We start from the raw sequence: 22230 nt of genomic DNA, 5'->3' as shown, positions 1-22230 counted from the left end.
CTGTGCCAAGGAGCATGCAGCAGCCTGTGGGAGTAGGATGAATTTGTGCTTGAATTTATTGCTGCAGGCAGGAAAACCAGGCAGGGGAGGAGAGAAGGGGAGGTGTCAGATCAAGGAGGCTTGTTTCGAGTTTAACACAGGCTTGTCAGACATAATGGACAGTGAAGTGAGCAAGCTGTTTCCCAGCTGCTCTGCTCTCATCACACACTGCTGTGGAGATGGGAAGGAAGGTTAGACCTGGACAAGGTGGACTCCAGGAAGACATTGTGTTTGCATCTTCCTGCTTTTGGAAATAAAATACAAGCAGAAGCACTCAGATGATTTTTAGTAGATGATTTCTGCAAAGCTGTTGAAAAGCAACCTAAAAGTAACTGTCAGGCATGTGGCTCCAAAGACTTCAAATGGTGATAGTGGCCCAGAGCAATAGACACCAGGGTGAAAAACCTTTACTGGTGGGATCAGTGGAGAGGGTGTTGCAGAGAACGGCTGGGTGAGTAGCATCTCACACTGGTCTGCTCTCTAGAAACCCTTTGTCTGGCACAGTGGTGGGATACTGGCAGCAGACTCCCTCTTTCTAGGGTCACCTCACGTTTTAGCAGGGAGGGAAATTAGCTGGTCCCAGTTCAGCCATGAACTTTCCCAAACGGGTGCAAAGCATAAAGACCATTGCAAGGCTAGAGGTGTTGAATCTGTCTTCTAAATTGCCAAGAGTTTGTGCCTAAATGCCTCTGTAGTTTTCTACAGCAGGAGCACAGCAAAGCAAACATAGGAGCCTTTTCTTTTCATGCCATGCAGCCTGTGGTGTCATCTGCAGAAACCCCTGCAAGAAACACTTTTAAAGTGTTTTGAAGACACTTGACCATATTAAAGAAACCAGCACCTGGCTAGAAGTCATACTACAGCAAGACAAGGCTGGAACATAAAGCAGTGACTTCCCTGTCAATGGGGCAGTGCTGAGCTTGCAGGCGCCTGGTCTCCGGTGTGGAGGAGCAGCTGGAGGGAGCCAGGAAGCCAGCTGGGGAGGTGCTACTCTTGTTTTTTCACGGATTCCTGTTTTATTGGAGACTTGTGGCCCCACCCGGATTCACAATATTGCAGGCAGGGAGGGCAGGAGCACCAGCTCCCTGCTTTCTCTGCTCAGTTGTGTTGGGTGCCTTGTCAGCAGGTCACTGGGGAAGCGACGGATGGAGAAGGCTAATGGCAGAGGAGAGTTGGGCAGAAATGGGGTGTGATTAATAAATTCATACAGTGTCTGTATTTGCTTTGGAATTGCTCCAGAAACCTTTTTCACTTTGTGTTTCTCACTTGGCCAGCTTGGGGCAGGGGGAGATTGTCTCCAGCTGCTAAAAGGGCAGGTAACGTTTTAAGCAGCAGCAGCAGCAAACAGCACCTCAGGTCTGGTTTTGGCTGGGCAGCATGGACTCTGGTTCATTTCTTGTCAAAAATGCCATGGCATATTTAACATCTACAAACATGCAACTTTCTGCTTTTGTCTGATGTTTAATTTGGCCAGCGGCTCCTGACTCCTCCGTCCCCATGGAATATTTTCAGCTGCTACCTCAGAACAGGGGGGATGCTTCAAGAGCGTGTGCTGATGGGTTTGCAACCTTTGCTGTCCCAAAATCCGCAGCCTGAGCCCCCTTTGTCATATTGAAACATATCCTTGCGCGGAAATCAACTGCACTGTTGGGAGGGTTTCTCAAAGGACTGCAAACCCTTAGGAAACGGCCATCACAACCCAGTTTACCATGCTCTTTGGCCTTGGGAAAGCCACTCAGCATCTCCACTGTGGATTTTCCTCTCAGATGGGACTAAAAGTTACAAGACTACTCTTAACAATGTTGGTGTTTGGGTTTGAATACTGTCACCTTAAAGGAATTGGTCCTTTTTTGTCCTGCGATGCCCTGGCTTTTCCTGTCAGAAGGGAAACACACCTAACATTTTTACTGAGGAGAAGGCAGGGGCAGCCTGCTAGGGGTGCGCCGGCCCCGGGGCTCTGTCCCACGGGGCAGGCCGCCTCCCCGGTGAGGCAGCACCAGGCCTCTCAGGTGCCCGCCCGGCCACCGCCCGCCCCAGCGCGGCGGCGGGGAGGGCGCTGAGGGGAGCCACGGCCGCCGCCCCCTCGGCCCCGCTACAATGCGGGGGGAGGGCGTGGGCGCCGCCCCGCCCTGGCGCCCTGGAAGGGCGGGAAAGGGATCGCGCAGGCGCAGAGAGGGCGGTGGCGTCTCGTGAGTGAGGCGGTGGCGTGGCGCGGTGGGTGCGGGCACGGGCACGGGCGGGGGGGGGCAGCGGCCCCCTGGGGCCTCGTAGGGGAGAAGGGGGTCCCCAGGCTGTGGTTTCGGGGCACAGGAGTCTCTTTAGGGGGCAGTGAGCCTATAGAGCAGAGGGGGGAATCCTTAGGCCCAAGTTTAGGGGCACAGGGGTCACTGTGAGGGGCAGTGAGCCCATGGGGTGTGGGGGTCCTCAGGCAGCAGTTTAAGGGTGCAGGGATCTCTGCAGAGTGGCAGGGTTTGTAGAGGGCAGTCCCTGGGGCAGGGGCTTAGGGATGCACGGGATGCCGGGAGTGCAATGCTTGTAGGGGCTGTGATCCCATGGGGACGGGCAGTGAATGCTGGAGGAGTCAGCTGGGGATCACGGGTGCTGGAGGGTGGCAGCTCCAGGGGTGCAGGCAAGGAAAGACAGGGGTTGGTAGGTAGCGGCTGCTGGTGAACCTGGCTTGCTGCCCTTTTCCCCCCACCAGCTTTCAGCTGCTAAGTGGTAGAAAGTGTTTTGCCTGCATTTGAGCAGCTGCGGTACAAGTTTTTTTGTGCTTGCTTTTGTTTCTCCTTTAGTGCGGACATGTCAAAGCAGGCAGAGCTTATGGAGCTGCTGAAGAAGGAGGTGAGGTCGCTGCTAATGGCTGCCAAAGAGGGCTTAACCCCCGCACAGCTGGAGGAGGAGTACATGGCCATGATTGGCAAACCTCTCCCTCTACATGACCTGGGCTTCCGATCCACGTTGGAGCTGGTGGCAGATATGCCTGAAGTTGTCAGAGTCTGTCCTTATGAGAAAGGCACTTTTATCCTAAAAGGTGAGGGTTTTTTTCCTTATGAGTGGAGGAGTTGCTCAGAGCCACATACTGGTATGAAGTGATGCTCCAAAACAGGGATGTGCAGGATGAATTCCCAGAGCTGTAGGTCACATATCTCTGTTAGTTTTTTTCTTGTATAGCTCTGTTTAATTTCTTGTCTTCGATGTTTTTTCCTGTATTTTGATCTGCCTTTTAATGCTTTTCCGCTCTTTCCTCCTGAAAAATCACACAGGCTACTAGTTATTTTTGTACATTTTGCATTCCGCACTTAGTTTAGAAACTGCAGTAACGTTTCTTTTGGGTGCACTAGAAGTGGTAAGCATCACTTTTCCTGTAAATGCAGACTACAGCAGGAGCCAAAACCAGTGATGAGGCCTCTCGGGAGAAGCTGTAAATGTTTCCCTGCCTGACCACGTAGGAAATTTAGTCTGTATCAAAGAACTTTTTCATTGTCCTTTTCTTTGGGGAAGAGCTGTGGAAGCAAATGGTAGGTGCAAAGAGTTGATTGGGAAGAGTGAAATGATTTTTTTTTTTAGAGTGCTACAGTAAGACAAGAAAAAGTTGTTTAAAAGCATGGAAAAGACCTGGGCTGCTCTCCAGGGAGACCTTGCCTGGGCAGGTGGGTGCTCTATAGTGGGGGTTTACTGTGATTCTGGCTGAGGGGAGCAATGAGCCATTTACTGTTTTCCCAACAAAACTCATAGCAGCTGGGCTTCCTCTTGTGATCCTGTATCCAAGAATTTGACCCACCTTCCTACCTGGATCTGGATTTGTAGCGATGAGGGTGCAGATTGGTTGTTGGCTGTTAAAAATGGTTCACTTTACAAAGGGAGAGGAAAAGTGGTTGCCCTGCTGGAAATCGGCCATGATTTAGTGTGATTGCTTTTGAAGGAGGCACCTGCTTCTGAAAAGGGTCGGGGGACGAGGAAAGAAAGGAAAGAAGAGGAGGTTTGCCTGTGTAGAACTCTTAATGGTTCCCTGTTTTGGCAGTCTAATCATTGATTTCTTTCTGTTGGTAGCCATTGCAGATGAGACCACCAAAGCAGTTGCCAAACTGATTGCCAGACAGAGAAGTGTGAGGGCACGGAAGAGGGCTGCTGCGAAGGCAGGTGCTGCTTCTTCCTCTAAGAATCCACAGAGTTCCCCTCGGAGGGGCAGGGCTCCCATCCTGCCAGCAACGGTGAAGGCTGAGCTGCAGGATCTGCTGAGTTCCTCACCGCTTCTGCTCTTGGACTTTGATAAGGCCTTCTTCAGACGCTTTGGCCGGGCTTTCCAGTACACACAATATGGATTTTTCTCCATATTTGAAGTCCTCAGAAGCGTGTCTGATATCATTGCAGTTGAGCAGACGAGAGCAGGTTCCTTGCTGACCCTGAAGAAGCACCTGGCAAGTGAGATAGAGAGGGAAGAGATGCCACAAGGGGAGGCGTGGGAAGAGATGCCGCAAGGTGAGGCAGTGTGTTATTTAACTGAAACCATTAGCTCTCACAAGCGCTGTGGCCAAGCAACTGTGTTTCAAGTGAATGTTACTGCATTTCCAGTTGTTGTAGTAGCCCCAGTTCCCCTAGGGTTTAGCATAGAAGGGCTGTGGGGTGCTGCAGAAGCAGCTGTCACAATGGAGTTGTCTTGGTAGCAGAGAACTTAACTAGAAGTTTTCTACAGGTTGCCACTGGTTTTTGGTGTGACGTGAAAGAAGGGATGTTTAGCCCATTCAGAGTACAGACTTTCTGAATGCGTGTGTAGGACTGGAATTTCTGGTTATTCCAGGCAATAGATAACAGAACTAGAAGGACCTCTTTAATGTCTGCTCCGCAGGCTGGTAAAGCCTTTCCGATGTGCTTTTTGAGACTGAAGGTTTAGCACTAGTCTGAAAGGCACAGCTACAGTGTTCCACAAAAGAAAACAGAAGAGACTGCAGGTGTCCTCAGCGCTCCCATAACAGCTATGAGAGAAGGCAGAAAATCATATCCAGTTCCTGCCAAATTCCTGACTTTTCTGGGGAAAATTCATTTTAGCATCATTCTAGCAATTAATGTAACCTTTAGCATGCTTACAAAAGCGAGTCTTCTTTGTTTTAATTTAATAATACAGTGGAGGATGCCTCTGAAGTGAATTGTCACGACTGTGGTGGCTGTGAATGCTACAAGAGATGAGGAAAATAGCACCAGTGCTTTCAGACTTTCATTTTCAGATGTCTTCTCTTTCTGCTTAATATGTAACACTGCATCAGTCCAACAAAGAATAACAGCCAAATTATCGTCTTTGCAGCAGCACCTGCAGTTGAGATGCCTCCTTTGGAACCCAGCTGTGAGACAGAGAGCTTCCACCTGACAGCAGAAGATAAGTCAGAGCCAGTGGAAACACAAGCAGTAGATTTGGGTGATGGCCTCAAACAAGTAAGTGGCTGGAAAAGTGATCTGTAGCTTTTTCATGTCTTAATCCAGGGGCTGATACTCTTTTTACTGCTTTTGTTTCTGTTGACTGCATTGTTTCTGATTGTTGCATTGTTGATGCACTACTGCTTCCAAATTTTTTTGTACCAGTTTTAGATGAGTCTGGATGTGACCAGACTCACATTGACCTGGTTTATAGCTTTCTATGCCATCCAAACAAGGTCTTTTTCTTGTCTCTTTCTGGTCTCTTTTTGGTCTTGAGATCTGTGTTGCACATCATCCAAGGTCAGTTAAGCATGATCTTGCTCCCTGATAATAGTGGTGATACCTTTTGCAGTACTTACTTGTAATTGGACTTTAATAACTTTGTTCTGAGCCTCGCTGTGTGGAGTTTCCCTTGCTGCAGTAGGCAGGCCTTAAGTGTCAAGCAGCTATGTGACACAGCTGGGGAACGGTCCTCAGAGACCTTGATTCCTGCAGTCTTAACTCTGCTATTTGGTTGGACTTGGAAAATCTTTTTGTTTTGTTGTTGGGTTTTTGTTTGTTTGTTTAGCAATGTGTTTTTAGAAAGGGATGGAGAAGAATAGTACAGAGGCTCTGAACTGCCAAACCCGACTGGGAGAATTTGTTTGTCCCCTCTATTTTTTGTCTTTTGAGCATCTTTAGGCCTTCTTTTTCTCAGGAAAATCCTCCTACTTAGAGTTTTTTCCTCTGCCAAGCTCGTCTTGTGGTTGTATGCAACTGTACGGTTGGAGCACATAGGTAGGGAAAGCGTCCCAGGAGTTCTTCCTGACTTTGGTGTTTTGTGTACTAATGAACTTGGAAGCCTGGGACTACGAGTTGGACTTTGTGTGGCGCTTCATAAAACATACCCTTTAGAGATTTTTGGCAGGCTGTTCTGATCCTTTAAAGAAATTTTAGTTTGGCATGATGAAGTTCACAGGGAATTCCCCTAGATCAAACAAAGTCTGCTTGTGGGAAGGGTAAAAAGGGGGCGATATGGTCCAGATAGCTCCAGATTTTTGTTCTTGTGTGACAAAGGGAACCTGTTCTTGTGACAAAGGAAACCTGTTTAAAGATCCTAGGAGGATAAGTCTTGAAAGATGTTTGTACAACTAGTATTTGTCATGAAACACCAAGTTTGCCATTTTGTTTTTAAAATGCCCTGAAGAGGAGGAAAGCAGGTTGGAATGTGTTAGTTTGGGTATGCAATGAATGCTTATTCATTGGGATGCCGCAAGTTAGAGTGGAAAGATGTGACCTGATCCCCACCATGCTGCAAGGTATCCAGTCACGAGAGTCTAATAGTGGAAGTGTTGTAAGGGACAAATGAGGGACAAGGGCTGAGTCAATCTGCTCAGCCCTGAGAAGGGTAAAGTATATAGAGCTGCTGCTCTCAGCAGCTTTTTCTTGCTGCCCTGAGCAGAAGGAAAGGTGTCATCCACACCACTCTTGGCAGCTGCCAGTCCAGCTTAGGACAAGGAGTTAGCTAGTCTTACAAGCCATGCCTCTTGTAAGCCTAGTTTTACAGTGTGTCCTGTTGGTTTATCTTTTTATAATTTTGCTGCTTTTTTGTGGGCATGTTTTTAAGTACACATCTTCTATGTCTTTCAAAGAAATAACTGTTGTCACTACCAATGTGTGAGCTAGATTATAAAGATCATGTGTGCCCTTAACAGTCTGATACGAAGAGCATTCTCGGAGCAAAACTGTCCCTTAGAAATTCCACTATTCACAGGCACTTCTTAGAGGAAATGTAAGGGGGTTTTAGAGGTGATGCTGCTGCTTCGGCAAGAATTCCCTCCGTTGCCTTTTAATTAAAAAATGTTAACTCACCGTTTAACTCAACGTTTTAGTCAAAATTTTTAGCTCAGAAAAAATCAAGGGCATTAGCCGTTGCTCAGTTTGCAGAAGGAGAGACTCTTACCTACTTCTTTAGAAAATGGTTAAAAGAGCCAGTATTGCAAAACCCCATTGTTTGCAGTTGAATTTAGACATATAAGCAATGGGGTGTGTGCTGGAAGACAGATTTCCCATACATTCCCTGATGTATAATGCCGTGGTAACTTGTGGCATATTCACAATGAGTAAAATTGAAATAATTTTGACTTCTGATCATTGGAGAAGTGCTGTTTGTTGGCACGAAAGCAAGCTGTTGAGGTAGTGAAAGTAGCTGATGTAGCTGATCCACGCTAGTTCAAGTGAAATAATGTTTTCAGCAGTTAGAGAGTAATGCAAAATCGTAAGCTGTGCTGATAGCTCACTCATGTACAAATTTGTCCAGAGTGAGAAAAGAACAGAATTTGTAGGTTTTGTTTGGTTTTATCCTTGGGAAATAGCTCTAGCGTGAAAGTGAGGTGCATTTGTGCCTTCCTTCACTTTTGAATCATTTTCAGGTAGAATTTTGCTGGTTCAGTCATGTACTCTTTCATGGTCACGGAACATAGAAATAGCATCTTTTGGGTAAAATCCAACAAATAGGTGGGTTGTGTTTGGGTTTTTTGGTGTGGGTTTTTGTTGTTTTGCTTTTTTAGCAATAGCTATTCAATACTTTTGTCTAAATATGTGACATGACTTCAATTCCTCTCCTTTATTCCTTGCAGGAATATGAGCAAGGTATTTTTGTGGCACCCCTCCTTACACTGGAGGGAATAAAGAAGGAAGGGAGAGAGTGAGTGTGAAGATGAATGCTTCTATCACAGGGAAAGTTTTAATCCAAGTTTGTGCAATTTATTGGAATTCTCTGGTATTCAGTAATTCATGGGTCCCCAGGAAAGCATAACTATTTTTTTACCTTAATGGAAAGGCCAGTTATGTGTGTTCAGTGCATGAGGAGACATCTGAGTGCCACCTTCTTCTTATGCCTTTGTAGCCTCAAGATTTGGAGCAGTCCCTACTGGACAAGTTGATAATGACTCCAGAAATCCCCCCAGATGCTGTTCAGGACAGAAGCCTTTGCAGCTTACCACCACTGGAGAGAAGGTGTTTGGTGGGAGTCTTTGTGGAATTCATCATCTCTCCTAGCCAGTTCTACATCCACATCTGCAGCAGGGAAGCATCTGATAAACTGCAGGATATGATGATTGAGATGAGGTGCGAACATGCTATGCCGATTCAGTACTACTACCCCTTGTGTGTGTGTGTATGTGCTGAGGGAACAGGTCACCCAGCTGTTAGTTATGGTCACTACTGGCTTGATTCTTGATACGGAGATGCTGGTGCCATACTGAAACATGTACTCATAATGCTTACCTGTTCCTTTTAACTAGCAAGCAATAAGTATGGTTAATAGCAATTCACAGTAGCTTGGCTGTGTCCTAGACAGCCCTAAACTTTAAAAGCCTGGAAAGGTAATGGAAAGAAACTTTAGGGTTCCTTTGCACCTCTCTGTTGTCTGTGCTACTGTTGTTAATGTGCTGGATTAAGGCTTTTGCTTCCATCTCCAACACTTACCAAAAAGCAACAGGTAATAGGCCTTTGTGATACCTATATTTGAAAGCAAAACCCCATCAGTGGCTTTGTGTCAGTTGTTAGGCATTTGGGATTCTATTCCACCACAACAGTGCTACAATTGCTGTTAATTGTGTGACAAAGTAAATGCTTGATGTCCGTGGGGCACGTGTAAGTGTGATTACAGACTCTCCAGACAGATACTGTGTATGTGAGCCAGTACTCCAGAACCTGGATCATAAGAAGCACTGACATGTCAAGGTAATGTTAAAAATTAATGACTAGAATGACTGTATGTAGCCTCTGATTAATCCCCATTAATTAACTTTTTATTGGACCACAAGGTTATCATTCAGATGTTAAAAGTTTGGATTTGCATTTTTTATTGTCATTTCAGTTTAACTGTAGCAGAACAGGGATGTAAAGCATCTATTAAAATAACTCCTGAAAATTCATATCATGGGGACTTTGAGAAATCGGGATTCTTCTGAAGAACTGTATATTTCTCTTTGTTCATCTCCTGCATCCTACCAAGCACAGTTTTTCATTATGATCTTTTGCAGACACTGCTACTCAAATAAACTTGTTTCTGATCGTTATATCATGCCTGAGTCTTCAGTACGGCCTGGACAGCTTTGCTGTGTAACAGTCTCGAAATGGTGGTACCGCGTTATCATCCACCGTGTGATCAATGACCAAGAAGTAGAGGTGTTCTACCCAGATTACGGAAACCTCGAAATTGTCCAAAAGTCTTGGCTGAGATTCCTCAAGTAAGTAAATTACATATAGGTGACAGAATCACAGAATGTTTGAGGCTGGAAGAGATCTCTGGAGGTCATCCTGTCCAGCCTTCTTGCTCAAGCAGGGCCATCCAGAACAGACTGCCCAGGACCATATCGAGACGGTTTTTTAATGTCTCCCAGGATGAAGACTATACAACCTTACTGGGTAACCTGTTCCAGTGCTCGGTCACCCGCATGGTAAAAATGCCACTTTCCAGCTGGTCAGCCCCCAACATGTACTGGTGCATGGTGTTGTTCCTCCCCAAGTGTAGGACTTCATTGAATTTCATGAGGTTCCTGTCTGCCTGTTTCTCTATCCTGTTGAGATATCCCTCTGAATGGCAGCATGACCCTCTGGTGTATCAGCTACTCCTCCCAGTTTTGTATCATCATCTGACTTGCTGAGGGTAGACTCTCCCCCATCATCCAAATTGTTACTGAAGATGTTGAACAGTATTGGACCTAATGTTAACCCCTGGGGTACACCACTAGTTTCTGGTCTCCAACTAGACTTTGTACCACTGACCACCACTCTCTGGGCCTGGCCCTTCAGCCAGTTCTCAATCTACCTCACTGTCTGCTCTTCCAGCCTGTACTTCATTAGCTTCTCTGCGAGGATCTTGCAGGACACAGTGTCAAAAGCCCGACAGAAATCAAGGTAAACAATGCCCACTACTTTCCCTTCACCCACCAAGCTGGTCATTTCATCGTAGAAGGTTGTCAAGTTGGTCAAGCATGACTTGGTGAATCCATGTTGCCTACTCCCAGTCACCTTCATGTACCTAGAAATGGTTCCCAGGATTAATTGTTCCATCACTTTCCCAGAGATTAAGGTGAGGCTGACTGGCCTGTCTGTCTTCAGGAAGACATCCCAGCATGCAGATTTCCTAGAAAGAATCAGGGTTTTTATTCCATAATGGTGCCTTGCAGGCATTTCCTTGCTTACATGCTAATGCTGGAGGTGACATTGTTTAAGACCTGTTTTGCTGAGCACTCCAGGCCCTTTGCTCATCAACCCTGTCCATCAGTCCCTCACAGTGACTTTGGGCTAAATCTTCTCCTGTTTCTGCCTTTACTCCTCAGTCTTTCTGCTTGCTGCTTTCTGACACTTTGGGGTAAGCTCCCTAATCTTCCTTCCTGGGTTCCGTGAATGTATGTGAACTTCTTCCTGAACAGATACCAGTCCAAGTGGGATGCATTTGCGGTGTCAGAGGTACTTGTTCTCTGCAGTTCAGTACCTTTCCCGTATTTACTTCTGCCCTCTCATTTGCCTCTATTTATGCCTGGCCATTGGCATTCTTTGGTTCAAAAGTCATTGCTCTCTGTCCATAACTTTGTAATCATAAGGGATTATGATGGGAGGATGCTTGGGCAAGGGAAGGCATAAGGGACCAGCTGTTATTGCTATTTTTGCTGTGCCCATTCTCTGGATACGGAGTGTTTTCCAAAGCTGCTGTTGGGTTTTATTCATAAGTGCAAAATCCAATATGTGCCTCTATTCCTAAGCTGATTTTAAAACCCAGAAGAGGAGGAAGTTCTTTTCTTCTGCCTGGTTTTGCTCTGTTTTTGCTGTAATGATGATGGTTTTTTTCTGTATTGTAGGTGGTGCTACTTGAAGCTCCCTGCTCAGGCCATCCCGTGTTCCTTGGCATGGGTAAAACCTGTGGAGGTATGTGTTCACATGCAGTTTTGTTTGACACATGTATGAGAGCTATGAAGTAGAGGTTGGCTTTTTCACCTAAAACATTTGGATTAACTCAGGTCCCATTGATGTTAAGAGAAGAATTGCTGCTGTTACGTTCAGAGTATGACTGTGTAAGTCTCTTCTCTGCAAGTGATCACCATTCCACTGTCTGTTTTCCTTGTAATCAGAGTATTCTTGCTTATATTGTTGCAGAAACGGATAGTTACAGTTAAGCAAATGAGCAAACTTGTTTCTGCCCTTGCCAGTAGTTCTCCAGTATCCTTGTGAAGCCTTGGTAGCTCCAGCCTTCTGTTTTAAAAATTTCTTCTGTAACAGAGCTTTAAGTGAGTTGGTTTGATGCAATCAGCATAGCCAAAGTATTATAGAGGTCGTAAGAAAGTTCCTCTGTGCTGGGAAACCTCTTGGTCAAGAAGCCTGAGAAGTAGGGTCTCTGAAGAAAGCATGTGAGCAGAATTGCTTCTTCTGTGATTGAAGATGTTATTTCCTCTGGTTTTTGAGGGTTAAAGAATCACAATTTTCATTGCAGTGAGGCTTAGCCGCCGCTTCAAAACATTTGACACTTTTAACACTTGTAATCACATGATTCCAGGAATTAAAAAAAACAAAACAACAAAAACCCCAAACAAACAATAAACAAACTGTATTTTAGGCAATTAGGGTGAAAGGGTATTCCCATTGTAACTAGCATTGCAGGCTTTAGGTTAGTTTGATTTAGTTCAGTGCTTGGGAAGCTTGCCTGCCTGACTTTCCTGTATTTGTCCCTAGCCTGACCTAGCTTAATTGCCTTTTTGACAAGTGCCCACAAGGGAGAGTCTCAAGCAGTGGATGTTGGTCTGTTTATAGTACTCTTACATTCTTGTTTCTTCTTCAGGGTACGTGGTCCAGTGCAGCAACTCTCCTATTCAAGAAGCTGTGTGGCTCCAAGCTACTTGTGGGCATTGTGGATGAATATGTGAATGGCATTTTGCATCTCTTTCTGTGTGACACGTCCACCAAGGAAGATGTCTATTTCCACTGCGTCTTGAGGGATGGTGGATGTGCTGACATCTGTGGAGAGAACGTTCCTTCCCAGGTCAGGAGGGAGGCATGTGCTGCTGAAAGGAAGGGCAGGGAAAGGATTGGTTGGGTGCCTGTAATGGGAAGATCTTTAGCTTGAAGCGAGTAGTTTTGTGAAGAGCAAAACTGGTATTCCCTGCTTTCCTGTAACTTACCATTTTGTGACTGCATCCCACGTGTATAAATCTATGGTGAGAGCTTGCTTTTTGGTTAAGGCGGGATCTGATAATACATCAGAGATGTTCTGGTTTAGTAGAACAAATTATTTTCATCCTGTCTTTTAACAGTGGATTAGAAGGTTTTGATTTTTTTTAAAGTCATTTAGCTAGGTAGTATTGCAGATTCACCTGAAGCTGACACACATTGTATAAATAACAAGGAAAAGTAAAATAGTTATAGATGTTCTGAGCATAAGGCCAAACTGAGATGGAATTGACAGGTTGTTAAGAGCTGTGTTGCTTTGTTACCCGTTGTTAATTCCAGCAAGTTTTGTTATGTCATAAGTTGAGGCCTTCGATTCATCCAAACAATTAATGAGAGAAAGTTGATTAGATTTTGTTTGACTTAAAAGTAGTGTTGCATAGTGGCAGGGGCAGTTAAGTGAGGAACAGGATAGTTAAATTATCCTGGCCTTCTCTGCTCTAGGCATTGGAGATTGGTTATGCCATTAACGAACTGAATTATGGAAATGGTCTTGGTTTAGAAAGTCTCTTACTTTGCCAGTGAAATGTACAGCGTTGGACAGCGTAACCATGGTAGATTGCACGTTGTGCCTTGGGCAGGCATTCAAGTTGTAAGCCAGTGCAGAGAGCATTTATGATTTAGGCCCATCTCTCTGTCATTATCTGAACATCTCAGCTCAGTTTCAGTAAGAACTCTGTGGATATGAAAAACTTAGAAAGGTACTGCCACTATTTTATATCTCAGCAGAAAGTCAGGCTTTACAGCCCAGAGTGCTTGTATCTGTTGTTTTATTCAGTAGAGGCAGAATGTGTGTTTGGCAGGATTAGATCCTATGGTTGTGTTTTTGCATGTGTATGTCCAATTTTGGGGGGAGGAGGACATTGCTGAGTAATTTTGTTGCCAGAGGGAGGGGAGTTGGATTTTTGTAGTAAGAAAATTTCTGCAAGAATTTGGAGCTAACTTGTGGGTGGTGTGCTTCGTCATAAAACCTATTAGAAATTTGCTGAATCCTTTTTATTCTTTGTGGTAGTTACAACATGGTTTCTTTGACTATACTCTGGGCTTTTTTTGTTTGTTCCTAGGGATTCATGGAACTGAATCCTTCGGCCTTGTATGTTCAGCCCAGTGGAAAGCAGGAGAATGCTGAACTGGTGAAGCCAGACCTTCGCTTGCAGCAGAAATCTGTAGATGCACGTAGTGAAACAGCAACCTCAAAGCTGGACGGAGATGAACTGTGTGACCAGGTGGGAGTTTGGCTGTGGCATAGCTATTGTTCAGTTAAATTGGCTCCAAACATGTATTGTTTCAGTCTCATGCAGGTTTTTTGTGGAGTTGGTTTTTTGCCTTTATAAAAAGCAAGCAGCACCATAATATAAAAACAATTACACGTGGACCATAAATACATCTCCAGCTGCTTGTCCTCTCATCCCTTTGCAGACTTCAGGGAGGCTGTGTGCTCAATGATTTTCTAACCTCCCATATGTACCGTAGTGTTTCAGTTAGAGAGAGAGTGGACTCTGAGAACTCAGACCAGATTCTTGAGATCTGTTTGACCTGGCACTTTCATGTTTTGCACCCCTAGGAGCCAAGAAGTAGTGTGTTTTCCTCTCACATCTCTGGGGTTCAGCAAAGGATCTGTAGTAACTCGGGGTGTCATTTAAATGTGGGAGAAGACCAGAAGAGAACTAGTGGTGTGTTATTCATATTAAGGGTCTTGCTCATTCTAAACTTACCTAAAAGGAAGCAATTTGCAATGCTTATTGTTGTGGGGGGTAAGGTTGTATAGAAATATAGTTTTATTAAAAAGATAACTCTAAAGGTGAATAATATCTAGATCTGGATACTGCTTTACACCTTTGATTTCACAGCATGTTAAAAAGAGGAGCCCTTTGCTATTTGACAGATGGAGAAACTAATGAACAGAGGGGGTTAAGCAAGGAGTAAAACCCTGGTCTTGAGTGCAATCTAATATAGTACTGTTAGAAACACTGGGAACACTTGTCTACAGGTGACTTTCTCTACTTTTCTGTGTTATTTAAATTGCAGTATTTTCATGACACATTTTACTACAGGGGCCAAAGCACCTTTCAAGTAAATGCCAGCTGTTGAAGTGTTGAGCAGTGTGCCTGCTCTGGAGCTGTTTTTCTGATAGCTCTTTGAAATAAGAGTAAAAGCTAGAGTAATGCTAGTAACTTGTAAAGCAGTCATTTTACCTAGGTTTTGTTTTAGCCAACTGCGTTTCTGTGCTAGAGAAACTCTATACTTGGATATTAATGGCCTTGCACTGTCGATATATCATCTGAACTGAAGGACACAAACCAGCATCTTAATGTATGTATTTGGAAGAAATTAATGTGACAAAGACTGCAAATCTGAGTTTATTGTGATTTTTTTTTTTTTTTTTTTTTTTAATTTTAATGGAAAAATCTGAAGAGTACCCTAACTAGTTAACTGTAGCAAGATCTATTTGTGTAAATGTCAGACATAGCTGGTGATTTGGAGACCAGAGGAATGTAAATGCATCCAGGTTTTGTCATGTCTGATTTTAAGGGTCTTATTAGAATCCTCTTCCAGAAATTGCAGTCCTCTAGATCTCTCTTTGTGTAAGACTTTAAACATTTCCTTCTCTGTTGCTCTGTTTAGCTTTCCAAAATGTTTCCTTCTCTTCCTTGGTGCATCGCTAATATGATCATCAATGACAGTTATAAAATGGCTCAAAATGTTTTGAACTGGAATGAAATGTGTCTAATATTTTCTGGTAACTCCTCTTAAGCCATGGGGAACTCCCTTTGCTTTGTCCAATCTTAGATTTGCTTTGTCAGGATAAACAACTTTTTTTTTTTTTTTTCCCCCTCACCCTCCTTAAGTGCAAAATGGGTGGACACTATGTTGTATCAGCTCTGCTACATTAGGACACTTCTCCATGGTAAAATTTCTCAGGAGGCAGGAAGCAATTACCAGAAAACATGGCTTGAATAAAACTGTATTTTCCAAGTGATAGGTTTTACTGTGGAGAAGTTAAAGTGACAGTTAGTTTCCTGTTCACATTATTTCCTGTCCTTCCAAGTTCTTTCTATCCTTTCCAGGTAGCCCAGATTTCTCCAGATAGAAATGTTAAAACTTCTGAGCAGAACAGAAAAGCTCCTTTGCATTTCTGTCTCAGTTAATCTCTGAGTGGTATCATCTCATTGCTCTGTATTTTGCTCCAGTGCATCCTGCTTTTTTCCACCCACACTAGCTGTACCTTTTCTTGCTTTGTCCATCTCCTTAGCAACAGCACCTGTCTGCTAAGAAGGAGACAGGGGATGATGTGTGGCCACTTTTGGATGAAATTAGTGTCCCAAGAACAACAGACCAAGACCCTGAACTTGCACAGCAGGATACAAATGAAATTCCTACAGAGCTTATGGCAGTGGTTAAGGTAGGGGCATTTTTCTCAGCTGTTGCTGTTGAGAGGGGTTGTTCTTGTTTTTAGGTTATTTGAATAACCCTTTGATTGCTTTGAAATGTATTTTTTTTAAAAGTGACTGGCAAAGAAATCACATCTGGCTGTTAGCATGGGCTCAGAGCTATACATTTTCCTCTTTGCTGTTGTTTCTGGTGTTATTGATGATCCACTAGTGCTCCACTGGCATGTCAAGGTATTGTGGAAACAAGACTATTTTGGCACTTTATAGATCAAGCCTGGCTCTTCTTCATTCCACTACTTCCTCTCCATTCATGGTCCTGAGGGTTACTGGGAGTTACTGTGGGGCTACTCTGGATCACGCAGGCATCTTCCTGAGTTAGGAGGGTGGTTTTGGGAGGGTCGTGTTTTGGGCTGTGCTTTGAGGCATTATGTGTGCTAGTGTTGCAAGTATACCACTTAAATTGTGCTTAATGATGAGTCTAACGGAGCCTGCAGCATGGCACTTTGCAAACACTCTGCTCTGGGTTCAGCAGGGAGCCAGTATCACTCAGGATTTGTTGGGCCACAGAAGGGATTGCAGAACTGGAAATGGGAGTGTGCCTACAAGGTTTTGGATAACCACAGCTCCTTACACATCTAGAGGTTGATAGTGGCTGAGACAAAGCTCTTTCTAGAAGGATCAGGGGGAAGTTGTTTCTCAGATAGTCTAGAGCAGCGCGGGAAGAATTGGTGTCTCTGGGGGATGCTACCTGAAAGGGATGGACAGAAAGCAAGCTGGGAAGAGGGACCTTGAGACAGTGAGAGAAGAGGAAAGCTTCTGGTAGCAAGTGCAGGGATAAAGTACAGTGAGATGAGTTGAGGTGGAGGCAGGTGGGTAGATAGCAATAGGGTCCTTGTGAGCCAACTTAAATGCTCCCATGCAAGTATTAAACTGTGTGAGTTTCAAAGCATAGGAGTTTCCTAAATGGATCAGAGAAGTCCTGGGCACATTTTCTGTCCCTGACTGTGATCTCTGTTACAGTCTTTAGAAGAAGTGACAAGAATTTCTATTGAGGAAGACCGTGGGATGAAAAAATAATCCTGCCTATAGGCATTAGAGGGGGAAGGAATGCACCAGTCAACTAGTTACGAGGACAGACAGGAGGATTTCCTTCTCTGATTCCTGCTCATCGCTTGGCCTTGGGGTTTTGTGGCACTTGCAGCATCACCAAGTGGTATTCTCTCCTTTCGAGTTTTCACTGCTCGTTTTTCGTTTCAAAGGTAGCGTTCTTAATTGTGTGAATCGGGAGGAAGAGCAGATACTGCCTTACTTCCTGCCCTTCACAGCACTCTAGGGTATCCTGTCTTGTTTGCCTCTTCTGTAAACTGAACAGCCTCTTTTTTAAAATTATTTCCATTCCAGCTTTTTCCAGTGCTAACAGACATTTTTAGTGTTCATCCTTGCACCCTGTCTGTTTCTGCTTTGCCGTGGAGTGGCAGCGACACTGCCTGTCCCCCATCAAGATAGCTTTGTGGCAAGAGGAGATGATAATAATCTTTTAACCCTGGTGGGTGGTTTTTTTTCTTGTCCTAACACTCTGGTTTTTACTGTATGTTAGGCAGGGGTTTTCAGTGGTCTGGTGGTATCAAGCTGAGTAGTTGGTTAATTGGACTCCAGCGATGCCTGTCATTCAAATTATTCTGTCTTGGCATCCTGTCAGCACAGAATTTCTGCTGCCCAGCCATGTAGCTCTCGTTGCTGCTTCAGGAGCGCCTCATGGTCCCCTCGTGGGGGGGCAATTTAAATTGCTTAAATCTGCTTGTGTAAAAACAATTGGTTTTTTTCTTGGCTAATCCTCTGAACACACTCTCACCAAAGGGTGAAGCACCTCTGGATGGTGATTCACCCCTTCTGAAGATGGATGCCTTTCTTCTGCTGCCTTGAAAACAGAAGAAGCCTAGAGAGCAAGCACCTAATTTTTGAACAAATATGGTTGGGCAAAGTGAATTGCTGCTTGTTTGTCGTTTCACTGTTTTTCTCCTCCATGTTGAATTAACAAATACAAACAGTGGCTCTAGCCCCTGTCTGTGGCTGAGACATGGGTGACCATCCCTGGAACTTAAGTTTAATTTGTATTCTTAAGCAAAAATTTAGAGGGACTTCATTTGACTCTATTGCCACTCCCTTGCAGAAACTCCCTCTGTCATTGCCATCGTTTGTTCTGCGTGGGGCTGCTGAGAGATGAGCCAGCTGTTAATTTTTTACTAAGACATGGTGATTTGTATCTTGTAATAATTTGTCACTCTTTTCAGCTTGCTGTGCAGGAGAAGCTGCCCTTTGGCCAAGGTTGTGAGTAACTAGGGTTTTTTTTGTTTTTTGTTTTTTTAAATCATCCAGTTGCTGACATTCCAGTTCTTTGTGGACTTTGAGAGATAATAAACATCAGGGCAGCTAATGAACTCAGTGTGCACTAATCACACCCTCTCCTGAGTTTTTTTATATACATTTGCAGACACCTCATTCTCTTGAAGAGTCCTCAATACCTGTTGTCTTATTCAAGTCAGTGGAAGACTTTTACACCTCCTTTATGTACTCCAAGCAACCAGCAGAAACGAGCCAAGATGACCCTGATCAGATAGAACGATTTTCCAACAAGGCCCAACTTCGTGAAGCTGTACATCCCTCTGTTCTACTTATGGCAATACCGTTTATGCTGGACAACCGTAACAGTACGAATAGATTTGTCAGTAAAAGTTAACACAGCGGAAAGCTGAGCAGTCTGTTACTGTACTATGAGTCTTGTAGTCACTATTGGGTGTCCTAGGACTGGTGCTGCTCCTTTGCTAGAACAGATGAAAATGTTGGTGTTTCTGTGGGAAGGAGATGTGACAATAATAAATGGCTGGATGCAATGCATCAGTTTGACCCTTCTGCAGCAAAATATATTTCTAAATGTTTAGTGGGAACAAATGAATTGAGGGTTATTTCTCTCTCTGTTGATTTTTGTTGTCTTTTCTAGACTTTATGCTGCTTTCATGCAGAAGTCTTTCTTTCTTCACTCCATATGTTAGCTTGTGTTCGTTTCATACTGGAGGTCTCTCAATCTCCCAACCATAAGGGACAAAAGCATTTTTTAAACCTTATAAGGTCCCTATGTGAGTGTGCATCTTCCAAATGATGAAAGAATTTACAACACCTATATGAGAGTTGCCCAATTTATGAGGTAGATTAAGTGACTTGCCAAAGGCAGTGCCTGCTTGTGCCTTGGAACAGAGCTGTCTGCCATGTGTCTGGAGTGGATGCCCAGTTCTCCAGACAGGAGCTACTCAATTCACATCTGATTTCCCACCTCTGGGGAAACGGGGGTGAGCACTGGGAGGAGGAGGAGAGAAGCTCTTGGATTGTACTGTGTTGGGCTTGTCAAATAGGCGTGCAGGAGAAAGTCCCCTTGCCATGGCCTGGTAAGGTCCAGGCAAAAGGGATTTCAGTCTAAACTGGAGCTCTTAGAGTTGCCAAGGTAGATACCATCTTTCTTTTCTGTGTCCCTCCTTATGCAGATGAAGAGAAAATGAAGAACAAAGACCTTCCTGGGAGTCTTGCAGTTGGCCTGTGCAGTGCCAGTGGGCTGTCTGACCAAGGGCCATCTCAGAAACTGTATGTCCCTCCTACCACGCTGTGTGCGGTGTTGGCAGCTGCACGCTTAGCCACTTCCACTGACTACTTCCAGTGGCTCCCCAGCCTGAGAAAGAAGTTGCGAGAAGAAGGGAGAAGCTGGAGCAGTTGCTGAGGAAGGCTGCCTAGAGCAGCAAAGGCCTTCTGTGTGACTGCACTGTGATTTTCTTTGTTCAGAAATGTTTAATCCATTGAAAAACTCTTGAGTCTGACATCATCTCAGATGTGCCCAGTGCATGTGATAAATGTTACTTCTACTTCCAGGAAAATAGTTTGGTTTTGTTGTACTGGTGGTGTACTGATTTATTGCTCTTTAATGTAATGGTTCAGGAGAACATCCAAGTGTCATATTGTGTTATATATCCTTTAAGTTTAGGAGAAGTAAACTGGCGACCCATCCCTCCATCCTTTGGTGCACAAGCAGTTTTGACATTGCGTGGGGAGGTGGTTTTGGTTTTTAACACAGTGGATGCTCTACAGGCTCCTCGCTGTTAGGAGAGTTGGTTGTATCCCAGCTCAGGCCTCAGTCTGCTTAAGTGCTGGTGACTTGCAAAAAGAAACGTCCTTCCCCAAGAAGATGATGCTCTGGTTTGTTGGTGAATTAGGATGCCACACATACAAAGCGTCAGGAATCCCATGTTACAGATCGAATGAGATCTATAAAGAATGCAGTGAGAGAAAGCTTGAAGCTTGTTGTTGGCCATGTTATGTAGCTCCTTCCCTGTGGCAAGAAATCCTCTTCAGCTTGAGTTTGTTAATGCAGAGAAAAGCTGTGAAAATAGAAGTGCCCTTGTTATGAATGCTGGCATTCAGCTGGTTTGCTGGTGCCTAGACTGTTCCTCGGGTCTTCAGGTGCTCCAAGGGCTGCTCTGTGCCCACCTGCAAATATGCCAGAGGTATGCTTCACTGCAGACCACCAAGAAAAGCTCAAGATAGGGTTTAACATTAATATTGGAATGGGTAAAAGCCCAGCATAAGAGGTTGATTGGTTGGACTAGATGATCTTTAAAGCTCTCTTTCAACCCCAACCATTCTGTCGTTCTGTGACTATTTTGTTTTAATTTCAGCATTTAAGGGTGTTTTTGGATGTGAAAGGGCTAAAAAAATGTAGAGAGAGAAAGAAAATATGAGGCTCGTTAGGAAACAACCACACGGAAAGCTAATGAAGGGGGTGGAAGCAGAGAGGTAAGGCGCTATGGCTTGAGCAGGGGCTGTACAACCCTGTGGGGAGGTTGCCTGACTTCTCTGGTCCCATGTTTAGGCCAGGGAGTTGTCACACGTGTTTGTCACCTAATGCAGGGAGCGGCTGAAATGGAGCTGAGGTCGCTTACCCGGAGCTGTCTGGGTGATGGAGTGCTTGTCTCCAACACCACCCTCTCTGCTGCAGAAGTCCCCTTTTCGTTTCAGGGAGGTGAGGGCTGGGGCTGGTGTGGGAGACCCCCATGTCCTCCCTTGCCTGTCCCCTGGGCTGTAGCGGGGACCAGCAGGCTGGAGGAGCTGTCGTCCTGTCCCCGCTGCTGCCGGGTCACTGCTAGGTGGCAGCCGAGGCCAGCTCTCGGCTCCCTTCACCCTAAAGCTTCTCTGGGGGTCTGGGAAGGTGAGGAGCTGAAGATGGTCCTGCTGGGTGGGCAGCGTCCCCATGCCCGGCTGGGGCTTCCTCGGTCCCCACTCCTTGCCTGGGGCACGGCGGGTCCTGCGGCTGCCTGGAGGTCTAACGGGGTGCTTTGGGGGATGGGTTTCACTGCTGCTGAGCGTGGGCTGTCCCGAGAAATTGGGGATGGGGAGATGCTTATGGGGGTCTGGGAGGGGGGATCTGTGGACACTGGGAGCTTACATGTGTGCAGAAAGGGAGCAGGCAAATTTGTGGGAGGGAGCCAGTAAGTGTTAAGCAGCATCGAAGCATCCCATGGGACTTGGGAGCTACCCCATCTGCTGATTTTGGGAGGGAGGGAGGGAGCAAGCATGTTCTGGGCTATTACCACTGCGCATCACCCTTTTTGCATGTTCTCCCTGGGTGCCTGTTGGAGGTGGGGTACAGGGCTTTGCTGTGATGCCATGTACCTTTTCTGATGCTTAACTGGTCGGGATTTTTTATTTTCCTATGAGTTTTTGCCTTTCCGGCTCTGCAAGTGATTGATTAGTTATTCACACCCTTTCAATCAAGATAAAAGATTGAAGAACTTTTCAGTGGGTGAAGAACTGAGCCTTAACCCTGAGCCTGGGCCGCCCCCCCCAAGCACCTGAGGGACAGAAAACCCACCCGGAGTCACTCCCCAGCAACCTGGGCTGATCTTCCCAGCTGTGTGGTGGCATCTCCCTTCCCAGAGCAGCTCAGGTCATGTTTCTCATGCCCGGCGGGTCCCTGTTTGTACATTTGTTGCTTAAGGCAGTGGAAAAAGAGCAAGACACCTCAGGGACTGGAAAGCGATGCTGTATTCGTGTCCCTGCTCCAGGGCGTTGCTGTGCCAGTGCCAGGCGGTGGGGAAGGAGAGGTGGCTGTGCCGGGGCCACGTGCTGTGGCATCGGGGTA

General features: G+C 45.3%; 1 protein-coding gene across 1 annotated transcript; it reads left to right on the top strand.

Annotated features, from left to right (window-relative positions):
- Nucleotides 1–2208: 2208 nt before the first annotated feature.
- TDRD5 (tudor domain containing 5) lies at nt 2209–20088 on the top strand. The gene is made up of 12 exons (XM_075037539.1): nt 2209–2253; nt 2832–3070; nt 4090–4518; nt 5339–5466; nt 8336–8556; nt 9477–9683; nt 11298–11364; nt 12272–12472; nt 13722–13883; nt 15911–16060; nt 18541–18757; nt 19586–20088. The coding sequence occupies exons 2-12, from the start codon at nt 2839–2841 to the stop codon at nt 19813–19815; spliced, it is 2244 nt and encodes a 747-aa protein (XP_074893640.1). The 5' UTR covers nt 2209–2253; nt 2832–2838; the 3' UTR covers nt 19816–20088.
- Nucleotides 20089–22230: the final 2142 nt, after the last annotated feature.

Source organism: Buteo buteo, chromosome 10 (assembly GCF_964188355.1).
Source record: "Buteo buteo chromosome 10, bButBut1.hap1.1, whole genome shotgun sequence".
Classification (NCBI taxonomy): Eukaryota; Metazoa; Chordata; class Aves; order Accipitriformes; family Accipitridae; genus Buteo; species Buteo buteo.
Note: the sequence above shows the minus strand (reverse complement) of the source record. Positions and strands in the feature narration are given on the sequence as shown.